The sequence below is a fragment of the Molothrus aeneus genome, chromosome 8 (genome assembly GCF_037042795.1).
Source record: "Molothrus aeneus isolate 106 chromosome 8, BPBGC_Maene_1.0, whole genome shotgun sequence".
Lineage (NCBI taxonomy): Eukaryota > Metazoa > Chordata > Aves > Passeriformes > Icteridae > Molothrus > Molothrus aeneus.
The window spans coordinates 6,127,649-6,141,032 of NC_089653.1; the positions used below are offsets into that span (position 1 = coordinate 6,127,649).

The 13,384-nt window shown below is 42.5% G+C and overlaps 1 protein-coding gene across 3 annotated transcripts; it reads right to left on the minus strand.

The window, feature by feature from the left end:
* Nucleotides 1-202: 202 nt before the first annotated feature.
* CISD1 (CDGSH iron sulfur domain 1) lies at nucleotides 203-13,384 on the minus strand. 3 transcript variants are annotated; one of them, XM_066554182.1, is made up of 4 exons: nucleotides 8,270-8,490; nucleotides 7,350-7,555; nucleotides 2,925-3,042; nucleotides 203-1,046 (listed from the first exon to the last, which is right to left on the minus strand). In XM_066554182.1, exons 1-3 carry the CDS (start codon nucleotides 8,340-8,342, stop codon nucleotides 2,953-2,955), a joined length of 369 nt encoding a protein of 122 aa, XP_066410279.1. In that variant the 5' UTR covers nucleotides 8,343-8,490; the 3' UTR covers nucleotides 203-1,046; nucleotides 2,925-2,952. The 3 variants fall into 3 exon arrangements, with proteins under 3 accessions (XP_066410279.1, XP_066410278.1, XP_066410280.1); XM_066554181.1 differs by having other exon boundaries at nucleotides 203-1,049; XM_066554183.1 differs by lacking the exons at nucleotides 203-1,046; nucleotides 8,270-8,490 and adding an exon at nucleotides 13,267-13,384 and having other exon boundaries at nucleotides 1,099-3,042.

The following is a 13,384-nucleotide window of genomic DNA, read 5'->3' on the forward strand; positions in this document are numbered from 1 at the left end:
ACGTGGCCTCTGTTTCCATCCAGTGGAGAGCACAGCTGCAGTGCTGGCTGCTGGCTCCACTGCCCCCTCAGCCTGCAGACTGAGTGCTCCAATGAAACCTGCAGGAAATACCTGTAACTGACAACCTCTCTCCTTCAAGGATCCTGACTGCAGAAGCACTCAAATACCTGACATTCACACTATTTCAATGAGTCACACTCAATTACTCAAGCATCAGTACTTTAATTGCCTGACCTTCCCAACAAACACTTGCAAGCTGAAAATAACGAGAAGCAGAAATAGTTTTAACTCTGCAGCAGGGATTTTTCTCTGCTTTAATTTTTGAAGGATTTCTATTAGGATTTTCAATCTGAGGTCAAAATTGCACATTTGAATCATGTGGTTAAATTTATGGTTAAAACTGGTAGAAATGTAACCAATGCACTTCATACTCTGGAGATTATTTGAAGAAAGCACTAAAGAACACGACTGAAGAGAACATTGGAACAGTCAAGCACTCTGGCCATTAGAATGTAGTGCCTATTATGGTACCTTAGTACCTGTTAAGGTACTAAGAGAAAAAATGAAGTGTTCTCTGTGATGCTCATTGAGACTGCTTGGTTAAGTTTGTTTCCTCAAATCCAAGACTCTCTTCTCATCATCACATTTGAACAGCTTGCATAAATAAGGTACAGTACAGGAACTGTATGTGCCTCTAATTAAGATCTGAACACTCAAACCAACATTCAGAAATGCAACACTTCTCCAAAACAAAAGTCACCAGGATGTAAATCAACAGAGACTGTGCTTCTCAGGAATAAAAACTTCCCACAGGGCCCACTTCCTGACGCCCAAACTCCCGGAAATATTTTATTGGCAAACTCCACCGAATAGTTTTATGACTCAGGAGACTTATCTGAAACCTCAGGACTTCATTTCTCAGACCATTAACACTGAATTTCTATTCCTTCAGGAGCAGCCAGGCTTTGATGTTGACAGGAAAAGGAGTCTCAGAAGGAAAATCCACTCCACACACAGGTTCATGACTACAGCAGCACTGTACAGCTCTACTGAAAGAAAGAGCATAGCCATGAGAACACAGACTTTACAACCTTGAGATTAAGATGAGCTCAAATGTGTATTTGACAAAAATACAGAAATATCCACTGTCATATTCTAATAATACAGAATTTACTTTGCTTTGGATAAAATGTATTTGATAATTTAAGGTTAAAACAACTTTCCATATCTATTAGTAATCAGCAAAGTAAAAAATATCAAGTCTTTACACTCAGACAGAAAAGACAAACTAACACATTTGGCTGCAACTTCTTTCAGGTCAAGAGGTCTCTTGGACAGTAGTGCTCTTACTCTGACACTCCACCTTTCTCTACCTGTGCCTCCTTCTTTACATTCTGGGCTTCTGCCCAAATCCAGACCAGTTGGCCAAGACCTCAGCCTCTGAAAGCCTCACAGAGAAACTATGCAAAACATCTTCAGTTTTAACGAGTTGTACCAACCACCCCTAAAAAAATGAAACAAACAGAACTCTCCTGCCCTGATCATCTGAAGAATCCTTAAGGGTCCAGGCTAAAATGTCAGCTTCCTAACAAGGCCTTTGATGTAGCCCTGAGGTAGTTTCTGTCCGAGGACATTCAGAGCTCAATCTTATGCAGGCCACAGTTACACTCATGGGCTGGGTTTAGTACAAAACTGCCCCCTGCTGCCCCACTCTTTGGGTTTTGCTTTGTACTTACATGCATGTTAACAAATCAAAGCTATTTAAGGAAACCAACGTGACAGGCACTGATGCAACCATGCCAAACAAGACAAGTGCCATGGGTAAGGACGGTAAGAGCTCTCTCTGTCTCATCCTTCCCTCCCTTCTTGTTTCTATCTGTTTTCAAAGCCCTTCTTCATCCATGCCAGGTTTTTTGGTAAAATCAGCTGAACCACATTAGCAGCCCAGGGAGGCAGGAGTTAAGACACATAGAGCCTAAGGCCACATATTAAGAAAGGTATGCCTCCTCCCTTCTCAGTGGGAAAAGCTTTCCAGAACCAGCCAGTGCAATGGTGAAGCAGATGGTGATGACAGGTGGGGGTTTTAGTTTTTATTTTAGCTTCTGGAATTAATCAGCAGAGCCACCCCACAGAAGCATCCTGTGGTCTGGGAAAGTTGGCTTCACTGAAAAAATGCAAGTGAAACTAAGGCTTTCTCTAACAGCAATAACAACCCTGCCACACCCCCACCCATCACTCTTGGAGCACTTGGTGTCATTTCATTCATCTATTAAGAAATCTCTAGAGACTATTTCCCTAATCCTACTCTAAATACAGGTCTGCAGTTTGGATAGTGTTTTTTTGATACCAAATTGAAGTAGGGTCAAGTTTCAATGCTGCTGTAAATCCAAGGTAAAGTTGCCCTCTAGCCCCATCTTTCAGCCTTTTCTGTTCTCTGTTCATAGCTAGCAATTGGAATTTGTTCTTTTACAGAAGCCATAGAGCACTGTAGTGTAAGAGGACAAATGTGACACCTGCAGAAAATGCAGCACAATCAGAGATTATGATGGCACTGTGATTTCTTCCCTGCCACTGCCTTTTACATGGATATCTATCTACCTCTGAACCTCTCCAGGATTTTATTATCTATCTTTTGATACACATGTATTTGAAAATAATTTAATACCTATTTCCTGATGAAGTACATTCTGTGCCTCATTTTAGTTTCACACTAGTGAGAGGGTACACACATTTTACAGGACAAAATATTTAAACCATGACTACTCAGTAAATTATGCATTGTAGTGATTGAAAGACAACAAGTACCAGAGAAAATATACATGCTGAAGCCTGATGTATATACTAAATGGGAAGTCTTCAGTAATATGACAAAGAATTTGTGGATTTTTCCCCCCAATTACAAGAGAACAGAGGATTTGTCAGACATTGATTCTGTAGCTTCTAGTGTCCACTCTACGCTTCCTTCCTCTTGATGATCAGAGGCCCAACGTTGTCACCAGTTTCCTCGTTGTGCTTTGTGTGAGAGCCATCACACAGTGGGAACTGAAAAAACAAAAAATAAACACATCTAAAGTACATCCAGAGTTAGAACTGAGAACCTAGGCTGAAGTTTATTAGGCATCTTCTCATTAAATCCACTGAAACCACAGACCACAACTTTTATGCCAGCATCTCAGGTCTCCCTGAGTTTTGGCTGAATGCTGCTTTATCCTTATTAGTGCAGAGCAGACAAGAGGCTTGCTCTGAAACAGCAGCCACCAAACTCCACCCTTTGGTGTTCCTGCCTCAGGTGAGCAGGAGAAAACTGCAGCCTGAACAGACCTTCAGCTGTGACCTACCTGGAGTATCTTACCTTGCCCTAAGCTTCCTCAGTGCTGTCACAGAGACACATCAGTTGAAAGTAAATTGAAGAAATATTTGTTCCATTAGAAAACCCCAAACAAACCCCACCCCAGAACAGGCTGGTCAGAGCAAGAATTACAGGGACTCCTTGAGCCAGCTCTAACTGCCCAGCTCCCAGAGAAGTGATAACTACTGCTCCTGGGAAGCTCTTATCACATGGAAGAGCTGTAAGACATTCTGTGAGGCAGTACGAGTGAGGCTGGATCCCATCACTTCTCGAGGATGCATTTTCAGGGCTACACCCCCTCTGCACAGGACACTCTGGAGATGATCACAGAAATCACATGCTGGTATTTTGCATTCAGTTACAATTTTGTTTGCTTAGAGGTAATGGGGCTGAAAGTTGGGCATTACTCAACTTTTGCCTCTGCAACAGTTCCATTCTCCTGCAGTACCATCACAGTCAGTACTCAACGTTCCACTGAGCTCCATGTTCCTGCTTCAGTCACAGCCTTTGAAAAACATGAATACCCTACCACCCATGCTTCATTAGAATAAAAGATTTCCAAGTACTGCAAAAAACCAATACAATGAAGCAATATACAGAGCTTTAAAAATAACACCACCTTGTCTGTAGGATAGTACTGAGAGGGAAGGAGAGAGATGAGGTGTAGGGGTTTCTTCTGGCTTTTCACAGTAATGAAATGTCAAAACATAGGCTAAAAATGGCATGCAATATTTCTGAATAAAGAAACCTTGAATTCAGAGAATGCTCATGTAAGCTGATTCATGGAGAAATCTTCCCATCCCATCAGTCACTTGTTACTCAATGAAAAAGTAGTGACAGACACTTGACAAAATCTCAGCCAACAGGAATGTATGTTACTGGGACATTGAGCAGCTTTCAACAGATGTTCCTGGGCCAGTTGTTTTCCCATTTAACCCCACAATCCACTGGTCTTCACAGATGCAGTGACACAGCTTCCATCAGACATGAACATCTCACAAGCTCCAAGGAGGCAGCCCAAAGTCCAGCTACAACATCATCACTTCCAAGTTTTCAAGCAACAAAAATGGTGGGACTGCTAGGTTTAGACAGCATGGAGACATCTTTAACAGCTACCAACAGTGCCTGCTCTGCACTCATTCTGCTGGTCAGCTGCTCTCAGAACTCTGGCTCCCAGGGGCTGTGACACTGCACTTGAGCTTCTCAGGGACAAACACCACACCAAACATCACTTTGCCAGAGCACTCACTTGGTCTCCTCAAAGACCAGACTCTGCAGAGAAGGATATTGGGCCTGACACAATGTGTTCATCCCTGATTAAAAATAAAGCAGGCTAGCAGCAATAGTGGTCACAGCTCAAACCCCAGGGGAATTGTACAGTGATCTGGACAGCTCAGCTGATTGCCCTTGACACTGAACATGTGTGGATTCTCTGTCACTATTTCTGCTGATAGTCTGCAGCAGTATTCCTCAACCCACAAGCTGGGGACTAATACTTCTCTGGAAGACACAGAAGCTGCAGGTCATTGTAAAAAGACAGCAGATTAAATTTCCCACTCCCCCAACTCAAACCTAAAAATGAAGACAAGTAAGACAACAAGTGTTCTAACTTTAATTACAATTTAGAAGACAAAACTCTTGTCTCTATATTGGTTAGTTTGAGCACTAGTTTTGTTCACTAAACTGGACAACTATGAAGTGCCTGCAGAGCACAAAACTGACTACAAAAGGGTCATTTAAAGAACCACCCATTTATTATTAACAGATAATTACATGCCAAGACAAACTTATTTCAATATACCATGTTTGGTTTTTAAAAACACATACATTACACAAAGACTTTGGCCAGCACAAAAGCATTTTAAATATACTTTTTCAGAAAAAAACCCTAAACAAAAACAACTGCTCTTTTTTCAAGAGTTACTCTAAAATACTCTGGTGTAGTTACTCTAAAATACTCTGGTCCAACTGCTTTGTTATTCCATGTAGAGGAGCAGCACCCTGTGGGGTCAGCTCTAAGTGCATGCACACCATCAGTGCAACAGAAACATCCTGTGGTTCCTAATGCTCCTGCTTCTACCAACAGCCCCATGCCACAGGTGAGCCTGAATCTCAGCAGAAGTGCAGAGAGTAACACAAAAGGACATTTCTTCTAGCCTTCAGATGCACCTTTAACAAAAACATGACAGGTACCTAATGCATTTGAAGTAACTGTAATTTCCTGCATTGAAAGCACACACATTCCACATTCTGACACCATAGAATTAAAAATTTAAACAGTTTGAGAACTGTGAAAGCCAGATAAGGCTAGCTGACAACTTCCAGCTATGACAAGCAAGTAAGAATGGTGTACTTTATTACTGTTTCACAATAACAAATATGAGAAGCACACAAACCCTATTAAAGGTTATGCAACCCATGCTGCAAGGTCAGCCCATGAAGGCAAGAGAAAGGCAACAAAACTGGAAACCACAGGCTTTGAGGTGGAACATGTTGACTAAAATACTAACCATTAAACAGCAGTAAAGGAAATAAATACCTTCCAAAATTTCAACTCGCTTCCTAAATGCCTTTACAAGACCTTTCAGATGAGAATTCTAAGAATGCACTCATTATATCCTCATCTACTTTGTTTCTAACTCAGTAGGGCAATATGTTCCTGAACTGTCAATATCCCTTAAACATATGCCAAAACATACTTCTTAAGGTTCTTCTTTCACACCAAAAGAAGGGTAACATCAAACAAGAGGAAACAATTGGCAGGAGCTGCCATGCAGCCAGCAGAATCAGACACTATTTTCCATTTCTGTTTAGAAGACTGAATAGGAAGCAGAAAGCACAAACACCAGGGCTCAAGTAGGGCTTTTTCAGTTCAGACTCCAGAAAGAATCAAGAAGACAAGGCCACCTCCACAAAACTATTTCAGCATCAAATAATAATGCTGTTTAATCCTTAGCAGTTACACTGTAAAACCCAATTCAGGTACAAATGTGTAAGCTCCTGAGTTACCTGCAAGGTAATGAAGTCAGATCTGACAAGAGCAAGAACCTAAAGTTACAGCATCTGGAAATTGCTGAGTTTGGCCTGATGAGACCAATGTCTAAGGCTTGAGAAGTTGAGTATTCATCTCCTTGGAGGAGAGAGAGCTAAATTCCAAGGCAGTTGTCTGGCTCTGGAGTCTGTATTAGTTCAGACTCCACACACTGGCACCTCCTAAAAAAGCTTTTAAATGTGCACCAGTGGTAAATGGACAGGATTAACCATGCAATCTGCTTTCTCTCATTACAGATCCCAGAACTACCTTTATAGATAAAGTATATACATCTCAGGTGTCACACACCCCTGAGATCAGATTGAAATCTGAGGTACTGTTATTGAGAGGCTCCGTTATCACTAGGTTAAGGCAATTGAAGCAACCCAACTTCAAATGCAAGCAAGCTGCACCAATATTTAGGCCAGACTTTTAATTGCTCAAAAATAGAAGCTCAAAATTGCTCAAAAATAGAAGCTTAAAGCATGCCACTGTGATTTCACTGGCATACACCATGTACTACTAGCAAGTACTTTCTGACTAAGCTTCCAACTTTCTCCAAGAAGAGGTGTTTAGGATCCTCACAGACTCTGTTTCCTGAGCTCCTACTGCCAACAGGCCAAAGGTTTTGGATAAGCCTCAGTATGAGCACAGGTAGCACACAAAATGGTATCTGTCACTCATGATCACGCTCCAGACAGCTGCTCTCTTTTCAAGATACCTTCTTCAGAGCTACAGGAACATTTTGTCCACTATTAGCACTGATCTGCAGGCTTTACTCTGAGCATCACAACAAATGTGCATCATTCTATAGACTGGAATATTGCTACATCTCTGTGCAGAACTGTTTAGGTGAATAGAGGTTAGTTTGCTCTAAATAAAGCAGTTTTAAAATAGTTTTGCTGAAAGATGTAATAATTTATGAACAATCAACATGAACAACACTGGACCCATTCCTTCTTCTCTTACCTTCTTAGACCTCCAACAACGACAGTACACAGCCTTGTCTCCCAGATCTTCCATATCAAAGGCATGGACTACCTTGGGGTTATCCTTCTGGATATGGGGATTCACCATTGCTTTGGAGGATTTGTCTTTACAAAGAAGTGTTTTGTAAGCTAGATATCCAAGAGCAGCTGCTCCAGCAGCTATGGAGACTGCAGCAACCCATTCAGCTAGAATAAAAGAAGAAAAAACAAGAGACTGTCAGGTTTTGACCCCAACATTCTATTAAAACTACTCAGCAGTAAATATTTTCATACTTTCAGCAACACCTCTACTTTCCAACAGATCTTTTTATTCTGTAGTAGTAATTCTCTACCTTAAAAGAGTATTTTCCTTTGACAGTCACCAAGTCAAGCTCTTTTCTATTGATCACAGTTCTACTTCACCCAAATCCTTTCTACACAAGGGTGAGAATTTTCATGGCAGAGTTTTCATGGTTTGGTTTTGTTTTTAACTTTTCTACTTAGCAAACCCTGATATTACCATCAGTAGTACATTATTTCAAAGTTCAGCATATTAAACTAGGTGTAGCAGCAAAAACCTGTGTTTGTTTCAGTTGCAAGAAAGTCACTAAAGAAGAACAGTCACTGCTAACAACCCAAAACTAGGTTTCAACCCCAAAAAGGCATGGGCACTGAGTAGCTTTTAATAAAATCCATCTTGTAACTAAAAAAACTAAAACCAGTTGTTTGGCAATGGGGAAATTATTAAATATACTGCCACCTGTAACAAAAGCCATCTTAGATTAAATCCCTACTGCAGTATAGAAGAAAGAACAAGGATCCAAAAAGATTCTATTTAAGAATCATAGCACATGTTTATTTTAACTAGATTAAATCCTGAATCTCTGCAAGACAACTTTCATTTAAAAAAAATCCTCTTACCACAACTCATCATCCTCACATTTTCTCCCTTTATCGGGAAAATTTTTGCAGTCTGTCTTAGCACAATGTCCATTCCTGCAAGAGGTTTTCCTACTTTTTTGTGGCTCTACCGTTTTCTCTCTGCTTCATGAAAATAAGCTGGACTTTGGCTCAAAGGTTCAGGTTGCAGCACCAGGTCCGGTTGTTTCCTCTCAGAGTAACAAGTGGCTGCTCTTTCTTTGCTTTCTATCCAGCACTCCTACATAGGCATGTACTGCAAGTTCTGTTTACAGACAAATAAACAGGAATTTCACTTTTAGCACATTTACAGAACTTCATAAAATTAGAACTGTCTCCTGTCCTTCTATGTTTTAATTGGATTTGTAAGATGCCAAGTGAAATGGCACCTGTGGAGCAAGAGACATCACTATGTTCATGTCTAGGAAGAAACAAAAACCTTTATTAGTTCTTGCTACTTTCCATGATCTGACTTGCTGAATTTCCACTGAGAGCTTGGACTAAAAGCATCAAAGTTTTCTGTCCCTGTCCCACAGACTTTCCTAAAATCCATATCAAGCTCTTTGCTCAGCTAACACTGATAGGCATCAAACTGATCCAAAGGTGCCTGGCTGCAGCAATATGTGGAATTAGACAGGTCTGTGCAGTGTCTGCAGCCCTGTCAGATCTGAGAAGGCAGGCACTCTAAAAGAGTCTTACTAAAGGAGTAAAAGATGCAGAGATCCTTCAGAGTTCATCTTCTTAGTAAATGACACAGAAGAGACCAACATACACTGAGACCTCATCTGCTAATGAATGACAAACCCTTCCTGTAACAGTAAGGTGACATTAAGATACAGAAAATCATCTTTAACATGCAAGAATTTAGGACAGGTATGTTTCCCTGCCCCCCATCTCCTTAAAACAATAAAAGCCCCAGAGACTATGTTGTGAATGCTGTGTTTTATACCCATCCAGTGAGTTCTCACCCTTTATTCCCCAGAGTAATGCATTAACTTTGATAAAGCAAGGAAATTAAAATTTAAAAAGAATTCTATGAAAATCTGCTTTAATTTAGCACAACAGCCCAAATGAATCAAAAGGACAACTACAGTTTAAATCCAAGACAGCAGCTCTCCCAAGAAAAACCACTGCAGCAGCCCTGTCCTGGGGTGTGGCTGGGAGGAGCTCAGCAAACCCAGGGACCTGCTGGCTCTGACAGCTTGGAGGTGACCCCAATGAAAAGCCCAGTGCAGCTCCAACAGCAAAAGCAGATCTAGGGCTGCTCATTGTGTGGCTTTCAGGGAAGCAGCAACTGCAAGGACTGCCCAAGCTGCTCCCAGTGCACTGCCCATGCTCCAAACCTGCACCTACGTTTTCAGTAAGTGACAAGGGCACAGGGAGACCAGAGACCTTGTGAAATCCAAGGGGAAAGAGTGACTTTAATGAAGACCACAGGTGGCTCCTGTAACTGAAGCATCCTTTAAGCTACTGCACCTAAAGGAAGCTGATCTTTACTTGTACCTATCCAAAAGTCCAAGAAAACTGAGCAAACAAGAAGAGGAAAAAAATTGTTAATATTCCTGTGACTCACTGCAAGCAAGAGAAGTCTGGATTAAAATTCAGCAGCACATTTAGAAGAGCTGCTCTGCACATCTGCAGCCAGCCCAGATCCCTCTGACACCCCTGGGGCCATCCCCCATAACTGTGCACATCAGCTCCAGCCCAGCAGGCAGAGATCACAAACCAAACTGTCATCTCATCCTCTCTCTGCCTCTTCTGCCAAGGGCCAGAGTCATCCTTCACACACACAGGCAAGGTGCACACACATCAATAGCTTACACAAGCTTAGTAATAGCTTGGATACACATCAATAGCTTATATGGATACACATCAACAGCCTCAGGTATTTTTTCTTATAGTAGGGGAATGTTCTTATAGTAGAGGAATTTCTACTGTATTACCTTTTTTCAGGTAGTGGCTTCACTGGAGCCACTTCACTTTTCCCCTTTTGGGATGGAAAATTATATCAACCAATAATGTGTTAAATCAAAACATTTAAAGCAGTCTTATTCTTTAAATTCCAGAACTGCCTTAATAAATATAACAAAAATTTAGAAGAAATATTTTAATTTATTCAATAGACTCTCTGATAAATCATCCTCCAGGGTTTCAGAGGCACTAAGTTTTGTCTTGTTTCACACACAGATCTGGAAAAGCTGGAACACCCATTTAATCTTTCTAACTAAGTTAACCATAAAATGCTGACCATAAAATGGAAGAAACACTTTTATTTTTAAACACTCTGAACTGTTTCAAAAGAGCTCTGGTGCCAATTCAACAGTTTGCTGCCAAACTCCTAAGGTCATGCATGAGGCATCTGTTAACAGAGTGACACTGATGTGGAGTGTCAAGGGGTTTTTATTTCTTCTTAAAATAAAAAGCAGTAGGAACAACTTTTGAGTTTTTATTAAAGAACTCCCAATTCTGGTATAATACCAAATCACAGTGTTATAAGGCAAGACAAAACAGGTCTGCATAACAAGGCAGAAAAAATTGGTTTTGTGTTTTAAGCACTAAGCAATGGAAAAAAATTCAGCTACAACTCCAGAAAAATTAAAACAGAAAGGAGAGAAGAGACAGCAAGAGAGATGGAAAGAAGGAAACAAATTCAAAGAATGGAGCCCCAGGAAACAGGCAGTGCACAGAAGTAAACAAAAAAATCAGAGGCAAGAATGGCAGTAGAACCCTGACAGGGATTTACTCTCTTCTGTATTCTTTGGACATATTCTGATGAAAGAGATTTTGATCAAAGTTTCTCTCTCTTCTTTCTCTACGCATCTAGAAGATTGCTCTGGATGTTTCCAGATCTACACTACAGAGGGAGTTCTTGAATCTGCTAGAGAGCTCTGAGGCACTTCATGCACAGGAAAACACAGATTTACCAACTGCACTGAGAAATGGACTAAGAAAGTGAAGTGGTCTTGCCTCCACCACCATCCTTCTTAAGAACCCAGATCAATTTACATTCTAGCAGCTATCAGCAATATGGGGGAGAGCTACAGCCTGACAAAGTTAGTCCAAGACTGCCCTAAGAGGCAACAGTCAGGTAACCTCTGCTGCTTAGAAAATATTTATGTTATTCAAAAGTCACAGAGTAATAACACCTGACATGAAAAACTGTATTTTACGTCTCCAGAAGTGCTTGTAACTTTCAAGCACTTTTGTCCTCATTTTGTTGCCAGTGAAGAGACTATTATTGTGCAAGGGTTGTTCACGACAGTCCAGTAGTGCCACTGCCCACAATAAAAGCCAATGATGGAGAAACACATGATACTCACTTACTGAAGAGTCATCCAAGATAACTGGATACACAAAAAGCCTAACAGTAAAAGTCAAGCAGTCAAAGCCAACAAAGGCATTTCTACCACTCCACAGCATCCACAAAAAATGAGATTATAATTGGCACATTTAATTTAACTGAAAATGTATGGTAAAGAGGCCACCTGAGGGAAAAAGATTGCTGGATTTCACCAATAAGCAGTAAAAAGCACGTCACCATGATCAGATCTGTGGTTGGTGTGGGGTGACACCTGCAAACAACCACACCTCTCAGACCAAAAGCATTAGTTGTGCTACTCACTGCTTTTCAAAGGGCACACATGCACAGAAGCAATGAACTCCCCTAACTGATACCACGAATTAAATCTCACAAAAATACAGTAAGTTTCTGGGGTCTAGTTTTCAGTGGAGAATAAATGATTTTCAATACTCATTAGCCTGAGACACATGCCAGCTGGAGGAAAAACTGTAACCTGCCAGTCACAAGGCAGTGGTCAAGTTTAATCTCTTCAGAAATCACAAAAACCTAATGCTGTCTCCTCCCAAACAGAGCACCCTCCAGACTAGTGCCATCAGCTGCTCCTTTGTTAGATAATGAGGATATTTTCAGTTTGTTCAGGTGCATATTCTTCTCCCATCTCCACAAAGATTTTCTGTTTAATTCCCAGTGTCTAGGAACTGTTCTAATTCTTGCAAGATTATAAATGACAGCAAGCTGCCGTTGGGAACACAACCTGGATGCAAGTCATTACCAAGTGATCCTCAGTGATTTGATTATCTTAATAAGCATAGCCTTCCACCGCTATAGCCCATTTTAGACTAATGTCTTTGCCACCATCCTCTGTATCAGCAGCTTCCACCCTCCCCCACGCCTCAAAAAAAAAAAAAAAAAACCAAAAAAACCCAAACCATCTGCCCGCTAAATCAAGGACATAAACCATGAGCAGCTTTGCAAGTGGAAACCAGTCATGCACGTAAAGCTCATTTTTTAGAGAAAATTAGGTGATTAATCTTTCTAGTCTATTCTATCCTCCACCCAGCCCAACTATTTCATCCTGTCCGGTTGTGCAACAGCATTTAAAACACACAACGCTACCTCAGGCGCGGTTCAGGTCAATCATTACACAGCGCAAATGTCACCGTTACCTCTACTGTTCAGTAGCGGGCACAGAGAGCCAGACAAAACCTCTGACATTTACAGGTTTTCACGAAATTTTCACTCAAACAGGTGGAACGACAAAAATAAACAGCGGTGTCTCAAACGGGCTGTCCTCACTACAGATAAAACCCGGCTGGCGGCCGAGCCCGCTGCGAGGGCCGCAGCACCCGTACGGGCCGGGCGCGGAGCTCGGCGGCTCCGGGCCCTCACACGGCAGTGGGGTGGGACTGGGGGACCCCTCAGGCCGAGCCAGCACAGCGCGCTCCCCCCTCGCTGACCACAGCAGGGGTTTTACTGACGAGCGGATCCCACGGCCGCTTCCAGACGCGCCGCATCCCGCGGGCCCGGCGGCGGGCAGCCCGCCATCTTGTCCCGGGGGTCCGACGGGGTACGGGGCGCCAGGCGCAGCCGCCCCCCGAACGGCGCCCCCCGTCCCGTCCTGCCCGGCCGCGGTCCTGGGCCCCCGGCCCTGCTCCGCCCCTCCGCTCAGCTCACACCTCCAGCTCCCGGCCAGCCATACCCCGCACGGCGCCGTTCTGTCCCGGCCCCATCGCTCCTGCTGCCGCTCCGCACCGCGCACGCGCCACTGCCCAAGATGGCCGCGGGGCCGCCCCTTAAAGGCCGCCCGGCAGGACGGG